The sequence below is a fragment of the Stenella coeruleoalba genome, assembly GCF_951394435.1.
Source record: "Stenella coeruleoalba genome assembly, chromosome: 3".
In the NCBI taxonomy this organism is placed as follows: domain Eukaryota; kingdom Metazoa; phylum Chordata; class Mammalia; order Artiodactyla; family Delphinidae; genus Stenella; species Stenella coeruleoalba.
Genome location: NC_137148.1, coordinates 62,784,164 through 62,802,587, shown reverse-complemented (window position 1 = coordinate 62,802,587; position 18,424 = coordinate 62,784,164). Strand labels below are relative to the sequence as shown.

Below are 18,424 nucleotides of genomic sequence, written 5' to 3'. Positions count from 1 at the left end.
TACTGCATAACTCTGCAATTTCACCCCTAGGTATAGACCCAAGAGAAATGAAAACATGTCCACACAAAAACTTGTACACAGATATAGCAGAATAGTCAAAAAGTGGAAACAGCCCAAAAATCCATCAACTGAGGCATGCACAAATAAAATATGGTTTATCTATACAATGGAATATTACTCAGCTATAAAAAGGAATAAAGAACTGAGAAATGCTATGACATGGATGAATCTTGAAAACATGTTAAGTGAAAGAATCAAGACCACATATTGTATGACTCCATTTATATGAAATGTTCAAAACAGACAAATCCATACTGATAAAAAATCGATTAGTGGTTGCCAGAGGCTGGGGGAGAGGGGCAGAGATGAGAAAGGAACTGCTACTGGGTACAAGGTGTCTTTTGGGGGTGATAAAAGGTACTGGAATTAGACAGTGGTAATGGTTGCACAACCTTGTGAATATAATAAAAACCACTGAATCATGCACTTTAAAAGAGTGAATTTTACATGGACTTACTTCCCTGGTGGCACAGTGGTTAAGAATCCTCCTGCCAATGCAGGGGACATGGGTTCAAGCCCTGGTCTGGGAAGATCCCACATGCCACGGAGCAACTAAGCCCATGTGCCACAACTACTGAAGCCTGCGCGCCTAGAGCCCGTGCTCCACAACAAGAGAAGCCACTGCAATGAGAAGTCCGCACACCACAATGAAGAGTAGCCCCCGCTTGCCCAACTAGAGAAAGCCCGTGTGCAGCAACGAAGACCCAACGCAGCCAAAAAAAAAAAAAAAAAAGAATTTTATGATACAATTACATCTCAATTAAAGAAAAAAAGGAATGATAGGAGAATAAAAAGCAGCACAACTAAGGAATGCAGCAAGTGTTCCTTTTTGACCCAACATTTTCTGTACACTTACTATGTTCCAGACCTACGCTGGTTGCTAGGAACCCAAAATAAAGTCACTACACTCTTTTCAGGCTCCTTCTCCTTAGCCTACAAATATCTCCAGAGTAGTGCAGCTTTGAAAATGCAAAAACCACAAATATAAGCCACAGACAATTCAAGAGAATGCAGATATTTACATTATAAACTCTTCTAAATTACCCAGAATTTTTTTTTTAGGTTTCACTAAATATGGGGAGAGAGAAGAGATATGCTTCTAATACTGGTATTAAATAACTCATTGTTCCCCAATGCTGATAATGTCATTTCCCAAGAATTATTATTTTAAGAGCTTCATTTCATTTATTCAAAATTTTTTTTTACAAATAATGTTTTTGATAAATCTTTCCTGATCATATCCCTTTGGAAGTATTACTTTCTCACTGACTCCTGGGTTCTCTATTTTTGACATTAAAAACCTCATGATAAAAACAAATATCCCAAAAGATGCTTTTTAATACTTTACTACAATATCCATATGAAAGCTTGTTTTTCTGTAATAAGAATAGGTAACAACAGAATTCTCTAAACTAAGAAATCAAATGTTTTAGGCTCTAATCCCAGATTTTTATGAATCACAGAAAATCTGATATACTGATATGAAAGCTGCATTTCCATAGAAGAACAGCTCACAAAAATCAGAGAATCAAATTTAGACAGAAAGCTCTGAATAGTACTTTAAATAGTGCAAAAAAGGGCATGTTCTACTTAATCCAAGACATTAGATATTTCTGATACTTTCAATACACTATTTATATTAACTTCCCAAAAGATAAAACTAAAATCTACATTAAAATTACCTTATCTTTGGCCTCAGGCAGTGTGATTTCTCTAGGTTCTAAAAATGGTATTTCTCGAAAAGGCGGAACACCTCTGACTATATCTGGTACATAGTGTGTATGAAACAATGGCGGCATTGAGTATCTTCTTTCACCTGATAAAGGCACTATGTGGTTAACTATAGTTGGCTCTTGGTGAGGTGAATGGAAACGTTGTCGTTTACCATCAAGAGGAAGATTCTTTTCATCGTTTAATCTCCTGAAAACAAACAATATACCTTAGTGATTAAAGATATAATTTTCTGATTACAAATAGAAAACACTAAAAATATATAAATAGATGACAATACTGACTTTTTCAGCGAGGCCACATTAGCTCTAAATGAATCTTAAAATATTCATTTTCAGCATAAGAGATGCCTTAGAGAACGCTTTAGGAAAAATGTGTAATAATGATGCATATTTTTTAAAAAAACAAACCACATATATACATTAGGGTTGGTCTCCTGCATTTGAATTACCACAATACTTCTTATCAGCAGCAAAAACTTGGCAGAAGAATTTCTATTTATAGAATCACTAACAATAAAAGATCCAAACTCTAACATAGGGAGGAAGAGATTAACTGAACTGAGTGCTATATATAAAAAAGGGCTCTTTGAGACCACCTATGTTCTGGTTTATCAGTAGGAAAGACCAAATTAAGAGACAGTTACTTTTTAGAAAAGCTTTATATAAAGACGTTGGACAACTAAAGAAATCTGAAAATGAACTGCATTTCAGATAACAGTATTGTACTAATGTTAAATTTCTCGGGCATGATCAATATATTTTTGGTTATACAAGAGAATATCCTTGTTCTTAGGAGGAATGCACTGATGTGTTGCAGGGTAAAGTGCAACGATGTCAACAACCTTCTTTCATATCACTCAGAAAATAGTAGGGATAGGGAAGGAAAAAGGCAGAATAAAACAAATCTCGCAGAACCGATCAATCTAGGAAAACCACATACAGGTGTTAATTGTACTATTCAAATTTTTCTGGAGGCTTAAAAATATTCAAAACAAAAAGGGAAAAATAATTTAGAAGTAATTATTTGTGGGAAAAGAAAGGTATTTACTTTCTTAAGTTGTTTACACCATAGGAAATTATCCAATTCCTTTTGAACTCTAAAATTTTATGAGTCATAGCCACCTGAAGGTTTTTATTTTAATACTCTTGGGATTATGTCAATTATTCTCTCCTTGACAGACCCACAAAATAACTGGTACTCCTACCCACAGGTAAAGATGCTAAAAACATGAGTGTATATTTAATTTTTTTTTATTTTTTAATAATTTATTTATTCATTTAATTTTGGCTGTGTTGAGTCTTTGTTGCTGCGTGCAGGCTTTCTCTAATTGCGGTGAGCGGGGTCTTCATTGTGGTGCGCAGGCTTCTCATTGTGGTAGCTTCTCTTGTTGCACAGCACGGGCTCTAGGCGCGTGGGTTTCAGTAGTTGTGGCACGTGAGCTCAGTAGTTGTGGCTCACGGGCTCTAGAGCGCAGGCTCAGTAGTTGTGGTGCACAGGTTTAGTTGCTCCACAGCATGTGGGATCTTCCCCGACCAGGGCTCGAACCCATGTCCCCTACATTGGCAGGCAAATTCTTAACCACTGAGCCACGAGAGAAGCCCCTTTAACATTTTTTAAACATAAAATTTAGAGCTTTATATGCTGAATACCTTCTATTGAGAATGTCAATTTTAGTTTTAAAATTACATATGTATAATCATGAACTAGTGGAATTTATTTTCATTCATGATTCACAAATGGGCTATCAAGGCAATTTCTAAAAAATGAAAATTTGAATAAAGTCAATAATTTAAGCATCATTATATAGTTTTCCACAATGGCAGCTCTGAAGAACAATTCACAGTGCTTCTAAGTATGGGATGTAGAGCCAAACCACCTGGTTTCAAATTCCAGTTATGCTACTCCTACCTGAATAACCAGATCATTACTTCTGTGTGCTTCAGCTTTCTCCTCAAAAGAAGAGGCGTAACAGTACTTACCTCATAAAGTGTTGTGAAACTTAGTCAAACCATTATTTGCAAAGTCCTTAGAGCAATGCCTACTACACATAGTGAGTGATCAATAATTCTTAGCTACTGTTATTTCTAGTTGGACATAAAAGTTACGGAATGTTTATAGACTATAAATAGTAATATCTTGCAAATATTGCCAAATATTATTTTAATAATCACCCCTAAAGTTCTATCATAATTACCCCATGATACATCAATTTCTTTTAATCAAATTGGTTAAAATGAATTGATTCCTGACTTCTCTATAGAAAGCTTTATGTCATGTAGAAATTTTCATTATAATAACGTTTATCGTGGAAACTTACCTGTGTAAGACAAATCAAATAGTAAACTTTACTAGAAAGAAGGTGTTATAGGCTGAATTATGTCCTCTCAAAATTCATATGTTTAAGTCTTAACCCCTAGTACTTCAAAATGTGACTGTATTTGGACACAGGTCCTTTAAAGAAATAACTGAGTTAAAATGGGGTCATTAGAGTGAGCCCTAATCCAATATAACTAGTGTCCTCAGAAGAACAGATTAGGACACCGAAAACACAGACAGAGGGATGACCATCTGAGGACAGAGAAAGAAGGCAGCCATCTATAAGCTAAAGAGGGAGGCCTCAGAGGAAACCAAACCTGCCAACACCTTGATCTTGGACTTCTAGCCCCCAGCATTTTGAGAAAATTAATTTCTGTTGTTTAAGCCACCAAGTCTATTGTACTTTGTTATGGCGGCCCTAACAAACAGATACAGAAATCCATCTTATTTAGTTAAAAATCTCAATTAAAAGTAGTTATCTGAAGACAGTTATCCCTAAAATTTTTTAAATACTTTGAAGTTTTAAAATTCTGTTACAGGACTGATCACACAGGTCCCAGAAAACAAAATGTAGGGCATAGTGTCCATTCAACTTAATACAAGATACAGCGTTAAACAGTTCCCCAAAATGCAATTTTTTCTTTTAAAATAAGTAAGAAATACTTACTTCCTTCCTCGAAATAATGGAGAAGTTGAGGTCTGTACTGGACTGACATTTCCATATGTCAACTGCTGTAATGATACAGCTCTAGACAAGCTACCAAAGACAAAGAAAGAACAGTAGTAGTATACATTTTTTCCTTAAAAACAAAAAACTAATTTCAGAAAAACTAAACAGTTCACCGATCACAAGAAAACAAGACATGATGACATTTTCTCTAGCTCCAAATGTTTCATATAAAAAGGATTTGTGTCAAGTAGAAAATGAAACTTACAAATGACATGGGCCAAAATAACACCGTACTTACTCTGTATTCTGAAAGTTGAACTGTGCATCTATAAGCTGCTGGTGTGAATAAAGACTTGGTGACAGGGTGAAGAAGTTATTATGTTGTTGATGGTTTGGAGTGAAAGGCGGGCGACCCAAAATTGAGTTTGGGAACATGCTCTTGTTCACTAAGAGTAAACATGTATTCTTCTACCTACAATAGTTTTAAAGATAATTTATTATAGCTTAAAGACATTGAACTCTTTGATAACTAGCATCTGCTAATTAATAAACAATTAGTTACCAAGTTACGAATTTCATTTGCAAAGTTATTTTTTTAAAGTTCAAACAGATCTCTTAAGTCACACCATAAGTAACAAAAAAACTTACTAATAATAAATTTTAAATCTAGATTAACCACATTATTCAAATGATAGTAAAATCTGTGCATTTCTAATTTTGTGATGAATTTTCCCTAATAAATTTATCCTAATATCAACAAATCTTTCAGAATCAAGTTAACACCACTATACTCTGATAATAAAAAGAAACCACCCAAGTGAGACATTTAATGAAATCCTACAATTTCTTACATTTATTCCCAATCTAATTTATTCAAAGGTATAAGCTGTCATATGACAACCTGATTCCCAGGATTTAGATCGTACAGATCTGATCAAACAAGGGATGGAATCTGTATCACCTAATAACTATTTATAAAATGCTGAGATTCCCCTCAAGGTCTAAACAACTTATAAAAAGAACTTCCAATAAAAGACAGTTTGCTCCACACGAATGGGGAAAACCTAGGTACAAAGCAATCAGAATCGTTCACTACCCCAAGCAGAAGACTAGATATTTATTATTCGCAATGACTGACCCCAAGAGGCTATAGACTTACAAAGAGTAGGGTAAGAAAACAAACTGAAAACAAGTATTAAGTCTACAAAGTAAAAACAGGATCCCCAGCCTGCATTCCCAATTCAGGCAATTAGAAAACTTATCTATGGAATAATGGAACAAGAAACCATATAATACAGTAACCAAAGAACCTGTAACATAGGAACGGTCGCTCACCAAGAAAAAGTTAAGCTCACTCGCAACCTACAATGAAGCCTACTATTGAACTGCCTACTCATGCACATAAGCTTCCAATTTAGATTTCTAGTTAGAAAACAGACATCCATGGATCATCAAAAGTTAAAAAAAAAAAAAAAAAAGGCCTAGGAATAAACAGAAACAATACCTGCAACAAATGAAAAATGAGGAAAAAAAACCCTCCATAATTAATGAAGTAACATTGAATATGTAAATAAGAATGTGTTTTTTAAAAAGCAGAAAGGGCTCTTGGAAAATTAAAAGCAGAAATATCCAGCAGAAAGCTAAAAATAACATTGAGGAATGAACAAAAAGGAAAAATTGGTGAGGGCAGACAGGAGGCAGGACAGTAAGAGAAAAAAATATAATAAAACCAAACTATGTGGTCCAATATCCAATACAACAGAAGTTCCAGGAAGAACAGAGAAAACACAGAAAAGGAAATTACCAAGTAAATAAAACAAGAAAATGTCCAAGACTGAAGAACACCAAGCCTTAGATTGAAAGGACCCAATGAGTATAAAGCACAACTGAATATATATATACATATATATATATACATACATACACACACACACACACACACACACACACAAAGGTATATTACAGTGACCTTTCAGAATATCAGGTAAAAGAAGCTTATAAATATTACAGAGAAAGAAAATGTTATAAACAAAGGGATGGTATGGATAAACAACAAGGTCCTACCATATAGCACAGAGAACTATATTCAATATCCTGAGATAAACCATAATGGAAAAGAATATAAAAAAGAATGTATAATTGTATCACTTTGCTATACAGCAGAAATTAACACAACACTGTAAATCAACTACACTTCAATTAAAAAAAAAAAACACCAAGGGATGGTAATCAAAATGGCTTTGGCCCTCTCAGTAGCAACAGTGGAAACAAAACAAGGAAGTGAATGCCTTCAAGGCTCCGAAGGAAATGCTTTCAAGCTATAATTTTATACCCAGCTATACTATCAGTGCAAAAGGAAAATAAAAACATTTTTAGACATGTAAAGTATCAAAAAAGAAAAATGAAAAGAAAATCTGGGATCTAGGAAAAGGGAGCTCTGACACAGGGCAGAGACAAATTCCCCAGGATGATGGTGAAGGGAAGCTAAACAGCTTAAGTTAGAACACATAGAGGTCTTCAAGAAGATATCCAAGGAGGAAAAAGATTAACTGGTAGATTACCTTATATATTTGACCACAGAGAGGAGTTCGGCTAACAGAGCAGAAATTATAGGAACAGAAATGCAGCAAGTTAATAATAAATTACTAAACTACGGACAAAACACACTCAAAAGGTCATATAAAAAAGGAAATATAATCAGTCACCTACTTGGTTCTTACAATAACAAGAACATTGAACATACTGATTTAAACAGAAATTGTAATATATTTATTATATATTTACTACACTGTATTTACAGATTACATATGCTACATAAAATATACTATATGCTACATATATTTACATGTTTATACACACATAAATCTCACAATTTATGATGAGAGAGGGTACATAAAAACGGTAAATCCTCATTTTCAGTAGATCAGTAGATGTCAATCCAAAAACCAAGCTGTATAAAAATTTCTACGTTGTTTTTTTTTTTTTTAGAACAACAGAGGAAAATAACATATAAGCTGCTAAAAGAAATGGTAATTGCCTCTGGGACTAAGACAAGATGGCTGGAAAAATTAGAATAGGAGACAAGAGAGAAAAGAGAAAGATCTGGGAAGAGACAAATAAGTCACTCACAGAAACTTTATTCCTTTTCAATTCTGTAAGATTAAAATTTCCTAGACTGGCCAAAGAGTGAGATTCACCAGTCCAAGGTTCATAACAGATTATGGACAATAGTCTTGGGCCACCATCAGATCCCATCCCAAGTGCCTGACTCTAATTTGGACCAGAGACAAGGTGTTACGTCCAGAAAACAAGAGTTTGTCAGCTTTCTTCAGCAGGCCTTTATCCCTTGTTATAGGAAATTGATTAAAACAAAAAATCAATCCTATCAAATATGCTAAACTGTACTCTCTGATGTTCACTGATCAGAGGCAGTATCTTGAACCAAGCAGGATTCCAGAGAATTCTTTATTAAAAGTACACTCAATAATTGTAGAATGCCAGATCTAAGGCTGTCAACTAATGCCTTCTTCTCCCTTTGCCTGGGCTTACACTCCTTCTTGGCTTCCTTGACTCTGCTACTCTGACTCAACTCCCCATAAAACAATTACTATTTCAAAGAATTCATGAGAAAATGACATTAAATACAATTCATTATAATGAATTTTGCTTGATATTTAATTTTGTTGTAACACAGATACTATAGATCTGATCAAACAAGAGAAGAAATTTGTATTCAGAAAAACTAGAATTAAAACACTCTATATTCAGATTTATTTAAATCAATTCGTAGTTAAAATTCTAGACATTTTGTTTATACCTATAAATAATATGCTTGTGTTTTTCTTCAGGCTGGAGACCCAAAATGACATAATAGCCCAGACCTCACCTAATTTCTATTGCATTACATGGTCAGATTCAAACTTAAGAATAAGTCAAAAGATGTCTTGTAGCCCAGAAGTACTCCTCAAACAACCACGGCTTAAAAGCTGAGAATGATTCCATACTCAAAAGTGTACTTTAGGGCAGTTATCTAAATCAGCCTATCCCTAATTACCAGATAAGCATCAAAGGTTTTCCAGCGCCTCCAAAACAAAGTTATCTGTCGGGTTCTCCTCAGGATGAATTTTTGGCCCTCAAGTCTGGCTCTTAACCAGGCCAGCCTTCAAAGTGGGGAGGATCATTCCTAGGGAATGTAATCAATGACATTCAATGCTCTCCAACACAAGTATTCTGCATGACCATCTAGAGATAAGGAAGTAAACCAAAAGCCCATGAATTTCAATTCCTCTTTCTAATATTTCTCCTAATACATTCCAACACTAATTTTGATGAAGATAAAAATGACACCAAAATAATAACCTATTATAATAAAACAATATAAGGGATCATTTTTTAAACAGAATAGAGTTTCTGAGAATAAAATCCAGCAAAACTATTACCATACCAGATTTAAGGGGACCTCTACAAAATTTTAAATCTTTTTCTTTATATTCTGAATGAAAGCCTTCTTCACCAAGTAGACAATGATCCATAAAAAAAAATTACTCCACATTAACATTGGTAGCAGGTGTAAGAAATTTTATGATAAATAAAATCCAGATATTGGTGGTATCCTATTTTTCTTAGTTTGAAAATTATCAATTTCTCAATCTGTGCTTGACTATAAAAAAGAATAATCTAGGTAAATTTTGAACTGCTTTAAAACTGTTGCATTGGTTCTTGCCTTAAGGAGAGAACCTTAAGGATTACTTCTTGACTAAGGTTACCCATTTGGAAGTTACACAGATTTATTTGTAAATAGTCATATATGAGACAAGGTAGTAAAGGAGTAGTTCACAAAGTAATTCCTAGTGATATAGCATTTGGTCCTATAACTTACAACCCGGAATTTCTGTCCTAAACTTGACCTCTCCTCCAAGGAATTAGAGAACACTCAAGGTTACATAATTCGTTCATCAAGATTCTCTGGAAAGTGGAATCTACCTAGTATAAAAACCAGAAATATAGTAGCAAATCTAGTTATCTGTCCACTTTGTCCAAATGCCTTTGATCCCCTAAACTCACTTTTTTTCTCCATAATGCAACAAGTCCAACTCCTAAATCCTGCTCACCCTCTGTCAAACCACCCACAGGTTTTGATAACGACAGTCCTTTTTTTAAATTAATTTTTATTGGAGTATAGTTGCTTTTACAATGTTGTGTTAGTTTCTACTGTACAGCAAAGTCAACCAGCTATACATATATCCCCTCTGATCAAGAATTAGATCCCATCCAAGTATTAAAAAATAATCTAGCCACATGATTCCAAATGGACATTTCTTAAATACCTATTTCACACACAGCTTGTTACACTTCCTGATCAGACAGAATTGAGACTATTCACACCAACAGAGTACTGCTACTATTATTTGGCTATTCATCAGTACATATTAAGAGCCTTCTAGCTATTAATTCCATGTTTAAAGCCTTGTGGTAATAAAGCATACAATATGAGGGTATTTACAAAAGTAGTATGTCGCCTGTAATTCAAATACGCAGACTTAGTGTTCGGATCTGATCTTTCCCCACAAAACCATACACCACACGTTTGTTAGGTTGCCAATGTAGCTTGAGTTTTAGTTTCGTTTTCTTTTTTGTTCACCCTATTGGTATACCAATATAAATAAACGACTGCTATTTTAAACAAAGAGTTGAGAGAGGATCAAACAAGGCAGGGAACTTGGATAGTAGAGGATTTATGAGACACATAAGCCCCCCGTGTTCTGACCTAGAAAGAGAGATGGAGAACCTATCTACAAAGGCTGAACGGTGCGAAAACAAAAGGGATAGACAACAATCTGACAGTCCTAACCTGTGCGGTTTCCTGTAAAGCTAAAAACCGAGACAATTTCACAACCATTTAGTGAAAAGTCTTAAATTTTAAATTATTAATCCTGATATTTACCTTAGTTCTTCACCACCCTTTGAAACCCCATGCAGTGTCCCAAGACAGTCTTCCTTGTTTGGTCCTAGACTGAGGACGGGGCGCGAGAAAGACAAACGAATGGGAAACGTTTAAGAGTTCCTAAGATTCTTCATAAAGTACCGCAGCCTGGGGGCCGCCCATACGTCTGGGATATCAGAGAGATTATGCCGGAACCTCCCACGCAAAACACTACAGTTTCCGAAAAAGTTCCCGGCGCCCCGCCCCCCACCCAGGCCTACACCGTTGCTTTCCTCTCCGAAACCCCCTAACTCACAAGTGTCCTCGGGGAAGGCTAAGCAGGAGAATCTACCGGCACCGCCAGCCCAGGAGCTCCAGAGCCGGAGCAGGGACGGCCCGGCGCGCTCGGTCCTAGCTTTCTCCAGATCCAAAGGTGGTAGTGCCCGCGCGGAATGGGTAGGCCCGGCTCCGGCTCCGGATTGCGATCTAATTCCCGGCCTCGGCGGCCGGGGAGGTACGACACAAGAAAAGGCAGGGGCAGCAAGGGTGAGGGAACTCGAGGAAGATGGCAAAAGACGGAAGACCAAAATGTAGACGGAAAAAGGCGGCGTAGAAAGCCCTGTCGGAAACACCCGGAAGACCGACGTGACCCCGGATGGAAACGGCGAGTAGGGGGACGGAGGTCATACTTCCGGCAGCCGCTTCACTCTCTCCTGCGAGGTCTTCGCTCGAGTGCGCAAGCGCACGGCTCCTGGGGGCCCGGCTGGGAGGGCGTGGGACGTTCAGCAGCTGCGAGAGCGAGCGCGAGCGCGTAGGGGAAGGGCTGAGACTGCCTAGAGAAAGGCGGAGCGGCAGACGGAGGAGGGTGGTTGGCGGAGAGCTACCCTGGACCCGCTCCTCAAGCTCAAATCTGATAAACATTTTTTGTACTGATCCTTCCTGTCTCTCAGCCGGGTGACTCCTCCCCAGAGAAGATTTTCCTGGCCAAGTTTTCCCTCACTCTTCTACACTGATCAGTATTAAACTTTGTTTTTTCCCGTTAATGAACTGAGAGCTGCTTGGGGACCCTTATTTATCTATAAAGTCCAGACTCAACTCCCTGCCTTAGTAGCTAACATTCACTAATAAAACAAACATTTAATATTTCTTCTTGAGTGAGCTTTAATAGTTGTGAAAATATAAGTTGTTGAAATTTATTCGTGTAAATCTGTTAACAATATTCCTTTATTGTCCTTTTTATTCCTGAAATTGGTAACTTGTGTCTTGTTTCCTTTTTCCTGATCGACCCGGCAAGAGGCAATATTAATCTCACTGATTTCAAATCTCAAAGTCAACTTTTGGTTTCATAGATTTTCTTTATTTTTCTTTTCTCTTTCATTGATTTCTACTGTTATGTTTATTTCCTTTATTCTTCTTTTTTGAAGTTTTTAAAATTAATTTTCCAGTTTCTTGGAAACTGAGATCTTTGATTTGAGATGTTTCTTCCTTTGTAATATAGGCATTTAGTAGTATGAGTTTCCTTCAAAGTACTGTGTTAGCTGTATCCCACACATTTTAATATATTGTGTTTTCATTTTACTTCATTTCAAAATACTTTCTAATTTCCCTATATGGGTTTTTTTCTTTGATCCTCGGATTATTTATGTTATTTAGTCTCCAAGTATCAGACTTTCCGGATACCTTTCTGTTTTTGATTTCTAATACAATCCCATTATCATCATAGAACATACTTCATATAATTCGAATCATTTTAAATTTATTGAGATTTGTTCTGTGGCCCAGAATATGGTTGGTCTGTCTTGGTAAGTGTTCAGTGTACATTTAAAATAAATGTGTATTCTGTAGCTGTTGGGTGAAATGCTCCACAAATGTGAATCACGTCAAGTTGCCTGATATTACTGTTCAAATCTAAATCCTGGGGGGGATTTAGAACATACTTACTGATTTTCTGTCTACTTATTTTATTAATTATTAAGGGAAGAGCACTGAAATCCCTCACTATAATTATGGATTTTTCTAGTTTTCCTTGCTGTTCTATCAGTTTTTGCTTTATGTGTTGTGAAGCTCTGCTGTTAGTTGCATAAACATTTAGAATTGTTCTATTATTTAGATGAATTTATCTTTAATGAAATGAATATGAAAATTATTATGTCATTATGAAATGATTCACTTTATAAATGACCCTCTTTTTTTCCTGGTAATATTCTTTTCTCTAACTGTACTCTGTCTGATGGTAATACAATCACTACAGCTTTCTTTTTTATAGCGTTAACATGTTTTTTGGGGGTTTTCTTTGTTTGTTTTTTTTTTGCTGTACGCAGGCCTCTCACCGCTGTGGCCTCTCCCGTTGGGGAGCACAGGCTCCGTACGCACAGGCCCAGCGGCCATGGCTCACGGGCCCAGCCGCTCCGCGGCATGTGGGATCTTCCCAGGCCGGGGCACGAACCCGTGTCCCCTGCATTGGCAGGCGGACTCTCAACCACTGCGCCACCAGGGAAGCCCAACATGGTTTATTTTTAAGGGAAAAGTTATTCCAGTTCTACAAAAGTCTTCCAGGAATTTGAAAGGTAAATACTTCCCAGATCATTCTATAAAGACAGCATTACTCTGGTACCCAAACTCAAGATGTTCCAAGAAAAGAAAACAATGGGCCAATAGCCTCATAAACATAGATGCAAAAATCCTTAATAAAATTCTACCTATTTTTGTTCCACAATATATAAAAAAATATTATACATTATGACAAATGAGGGCTTATCCCAGGAATGCTAGGCTGAATTAACATTGGAAAATCAAACAACATAATTCACCATTAGCTAAGACTAAGAAAGAAAAATTGTATGATCATTTCAATAGGTGCAACAAAAGCATTGGAAAAATTCAATACCCATTCCTAGGAATATAAGAGAAAACACACAACTTGATAGAAAACGTCAATAAAAAACAGCACACTTAATGGGAAAGAACTGAATATTTTCTTCCTAAGATCAGGAATAAGGCAAGAATTTCTGCACTCACCACCTCTTCAACATTGTACTGGGGGAGTTCTAGCCTGCACAATAAGGCAAGAAAAAGAAATAAAAGGCATCCAAATTGGAAAGGAAGAAGTAAAACTGGCTTTATTTACAGGTGACATGATATATGGTCAAAATTCTATAGAACCTAAAAAAAGCTACTGGAACTCAAATGAGATCATCAAGACTACATTATACAAAAATCAATATACAAAAGTAAATTGATTTGTATTATACTAGCAACAAACAATCTGAAATTGAAATTAAAAATACCAAATGCTTAGAGATGAGTTGATAAATAAATATACATTTATTTATTTATACATATTGTACACTGAAAACTACAAAATACACTGAGAGAAATTTAAGAAGACACAGATAAACAGAAAGATATATATCATGGGTTAGAAGACTCAATACAGTAAAAGTGTCAATTTCCAAATCAAAATCCCAGCAGGCTTTCTTAAGTAATTGACAAAGTGATTCTAAAATTTATATGGAAATACAAAGGACATAGAATAACTTTAACAACTTTAAAAGAGAAGAACAAAGTTGGAAATTTTACACTACACTACCTGATTTCAATGTTTATTATAAAGCTACGTTAACCCAGATAGTATAGAACTGATATAAAGAGAGACAAACAGATCAATGAAATTGAATAGTGAGGTTTTTAAAAGTCACATATATCTCTATGGCCAAATGATCTTCAACAAAGACAATTCAATGGGGAAAAGAAAGACTTTTCAGCTAATAATGCTGGAATATTTGGATATCCATATGTAAAAATCAATCTATCTATCTATCTCATACTGTATGTGAAAACACAAAACAGATCATATATCTAGCTGTAAAACTTTAAACTTCTGGAAGAAAACAAGAAAAAATTATTTGCAACCTTAGGCTAGGCAAAGATTTCTTAGGTATGGTATTAAAACACTATCCTTAAAAGAAAAAAAGTGATAAACTGGACTTTATCAAAATTAAGTACTTCTTTTCAAGACACTGTTAAGAAAATGAAAAAACTAGGCAGAAACAGAAGATGCATCCAACCCCCAGCTTTGGGGCAGAGTCAGGGAAGAAGGGACTTGGGGTGTTTTGATGATGTGGTTTTTGCGATTGTTAATTTTATATTTGGTATGTGATTGGCAACATGAGCTCTTCTGTGATGTGGAGTCCTCTACAGCTTCTAGGTTTGGATGTAGCAATGTGGAATAGAATGGATACAAATAAGGACTACTATTGTATTTTGTACCTATTATATGCCATCTCATCTGGGGCATCTTGGGGATGGAGTAGTAAACAAAATTAACCCAGTCTGTTCTCTCCTGTAGTTTACAGTTCAGCGAGAATAAACTTTACAAATTTAGAAAACAAAAATCTAATTTTATTTTTTTTAAACTGGTGCTTCTGAAAGGAATGCCCTTTATACACACACACACACATATATATATATATTTATTTATTTATTTATTTATTTATTTGGTTGTGCCAGGTCTTAGTTGCAGCAGGCAGGTTCCTCAGTTGTGGGAGGCAGTCTCCTAGTTGCGACTTGTGGGCTCCTTAGTTGTGGCATGCGAACTCTTAGTTGCAGCAGGCATGTGGGACCTAGTTCCCTAAGCAGGGATTGAACCCGGGCCCTGTGCATTGATAGCACAGAGGCTTAACCACTGCACCACCAGGGAAGTCCCCAAAAATCTAATTTTAATGGTAGTAACCAAGAAAAGGAAAAGCAAATAACCAGGGGATCTAACCGATCATGAAGAGCACAATGGCTAAGTATGTGCACTACTCAGATCTCCTGTGTGCAGAGCATAGTTGACTGACAACCCCAGCTGCTGCCTCTCTGGATCTACCACCACATTTGGAACCGAGGTCATGTCCCTGTTGAACTGTGGCCAGCCAGTGACTGACCACTGCAGAGATGCTGGAGCCAACCTTCCTGCAGGACAAAGGACCCTTCTAATGGACACTTCTGACTTGGGAACTCCCCATTTGCCTAGCCAAAACGTTCTTAGAAGAGTGCTGCAGTCTTCTTCTACCCAATTCTCCTTCCTTCTCCTCCTTCAATAGATGTCAGACGTGCATTGGAACCTGAGGCTTTCCCTGCTTACCCTTGCTTCCACATTTTTATCTTCCACAGGGATATCTTTTAATAAATCTCTTGCATGTCTAATCCTGTCTTGGCATCTGCTTCTTGGAGGACTCAAACTAACACAGAAGCTTTCCCTGTGAAAGTGCCATTTAAGCCAAGACCTAAGGGAGTAGAAGTTAGATGAAAATTTGAAGGATGAAAGAAAACAGCCCTGAGTTAGACAGGAGCTTGGCACAGTGCCTGGCACATGGTTAGTACTCAGTAAACATCGCTTGACTAAATGGAATACAAGTGCTTTATGTAGGGCAAGTAAGTATTCCTCATAAACAGTTTTACAAACGGAGTTCTATTATTATCCCTATTATGACAAATGACAAAACTGAGGATAAGAACTGTAAAGTACCTTGCACAAGGTCAGGCAGCCGTTGAAAAGCACAAACTAGGATACAAACTTAGGTTTGTTTGTTTCCAAGCCTGTTATTTTTAACTGGTTAAATATCAAGTTATACTGGCTCGCCTCAGAGGATTTGAAAGTGGGCTTTGAAAAGAAAATGTGTATAATATAATCTTTTTAAATTCGTAATCCATCTAAAGACCACTGCCTCTTCTAAAAACAGGGCAAGAGACATCCTGAATGGAAAAAGATATTCCATGCAAATGGAAATCAAAAGAAAGCTGGAGTAGCAATTCTCATATCAGACAAAATAGACTTTAAAATAAAGACTATTACAAGAGACAAAGAAGGACTCTACATAATGATCAAGGGATCAATCAAAGAAAAAGATATAACAATTGTAAATATTTATGCACCCAACTTAAGAGCACCTCAATACAAAAGGTGCTGTATATGCTAACAGACATAAAAGGGGAAATCAAAGTAACTCAGTAATAGCAGGGAACTTCAACACCCCACTTTCACCAATGGACAGATCACACAAAATGAAAATAAATAAGGAAACACAAGCTTTAAATGATACTTTAAACAACATAGACTTAATTGATATTTTTATGATATTCCATCCAAAAACAAGAGAATACACATTCTTCTCAAGTGCTCATGGAACATTCTCCAGGATAGATCATATCTTGGGTCACAAATCAAGCCTTGGTGAATTTAAGAAAATTGACATCATATCAAGTAACTTTTCCAACCACAACGCTATGAGACTAGATATCAATTACAGGAAAATATCTGTCAGAAATACAAACACATGGAGGCTAAACAACACACTACTTAATAACCAAGAGATCACTGAAGAAATCACAGAGGAAATCAAAAAATACCTAGAAACAAATGACAATGAAAACATGATGACCCAAAACCTATGGGATGCAGCAAATGCAGTTCTAAGAGGGAAGTTTATAGCAATACTAACCTACCTTAAGAAACAAGAAACATCTCAAATAAACAACCTAACCTTACACCTAAAGCAATTAGAGAAAGAAGAACAAAAACCCCCAAAGTTAGCAGAAGGAAAGAAATCATAAAGATCAGATCAGAAATAAATGAAAAAGAAATGAAGGAAATGATAGCAAAGATCAATAAACTAAAAGCTGGTTCTTTCAAAAGATAAACAAAATTGATAAACCATTAGCCTGACTTATCAAGAAAAAAAGGGAGAAGACTCAAATCAATAGAATTAGAAATGAAAGAAGAGCGGCTTCCCTGGTGGCACAGTAGTTGAGAGTCTGCCTGCCGATGCAGGGAACACAGGTTGGTGCCCCCGTCCAGGAAGATCCCACATGTCGTGGAGCAGCTAGGCCCATGAGCCATGGCCGCTGAGCCTGCACATCCGGAGCCTGTACTCCTCAATGGGAGAGAACACAACAGTGAGAGGCCCGCGTACTGCAAAAAAAAAAAAAAAAAGAAATGAAAGAGGAGAAGTAACAACTGACACTGCAGAAATACAAAGCATCATGAGAGATTACTAAAAGCAACTCTATGACAATAAGATGGACAACCTGAAAGAAGTGGACAAATTCTTAGAAATGCACAACCTACGGAGACTGAACCAGGAAGAAACAGAAAATATAAACAGACCAATCACAAGCACTGAAATTGAAACTGTGATCTCCAACAAACAAAAGCCCAGGACCAGATGGCTTCACAGGCGAATTCCATCAAACATTTAGAGAAGAGCTATCACCTATCCTTCTCAAACTCTTCCAAAATATAGCAGAGAGAGGAACACTCCCAAACTCATTCTATGAGGCCACCATCACCCTGATACCAAAACCAGACAAAGATGTCACAAGGAAAGAAAACCACAGGCCAATATCACTGATGAACATACATACAAAAATCCTCAACAAAATACTAGCAAACAGAATCCAACAGCACATTAAAAGGATCATACACCATGATCAAGTGGGTTTGTCCCAGAAATGTAAGGATTCTTCAATATACACAAATCAATCAATGTGATACACCATATTAACAAATTGAAGGAGAGAAACCATATGATCATCTCAATAGATGCAGAGAAAGCTTTCGACAAAATTCAACACCCATTTATGACAAAAATCCCCCAGAAAGTAGGCATAGAGGGAACTTTCCTCAACATAATAAAGGCCATATATGACAAAACCACAGCAAACATCATCCTCAATGG

At 36.4% G+C, this 18,424-nt stretch overlaps 1 protein-coding gene across 4 annotated transcripts in view; it reads right to left on the bottom strand.

Moving 5' to 3' along the window:
* The window catches only part of TENT2 (terminal nucleotidyltransferase 2), a 57,710-nt gene extending 46,190 nt beyond the window's left edge, over positions 1-11,520 (bottom strand). For 2 of the 4 annotated variants that reach the window (XM_079916615.1, XM_079916618.1), the window contains exons 1-5: positions 11,020-11,520; positions 10,725-10,793; positions 5,079-5,252; positions 4,778-4,867; positions 1,743-1,980 (exon numbers count right to left, since the gene is read on the bottom strand). In XM_079916615.1, the coding sequence (XP_079772741.1) occupies positions 1,743-1,980; positions 4,778-4,867; positions 5,079-5,215 (465 nt within the window). In that variant the 5' untranslated portion in view covers positions 5,216-5,252; positions 10,725-10,793; positions 11,020-11,520. The remainder of the gene's footprint in view (positions 1-1,742; positions 1,981-4,777; positions 4,868-5,078; positions 5,253-10,724; positions 10,794-11,019) is intronic. The other 2 variants (XM_079916616.1, XM_079916617.1) reach the window with 2 other exon arrangements.
* Positions 11,521-18,424: the final 6,904 nt, after the last annotated feature.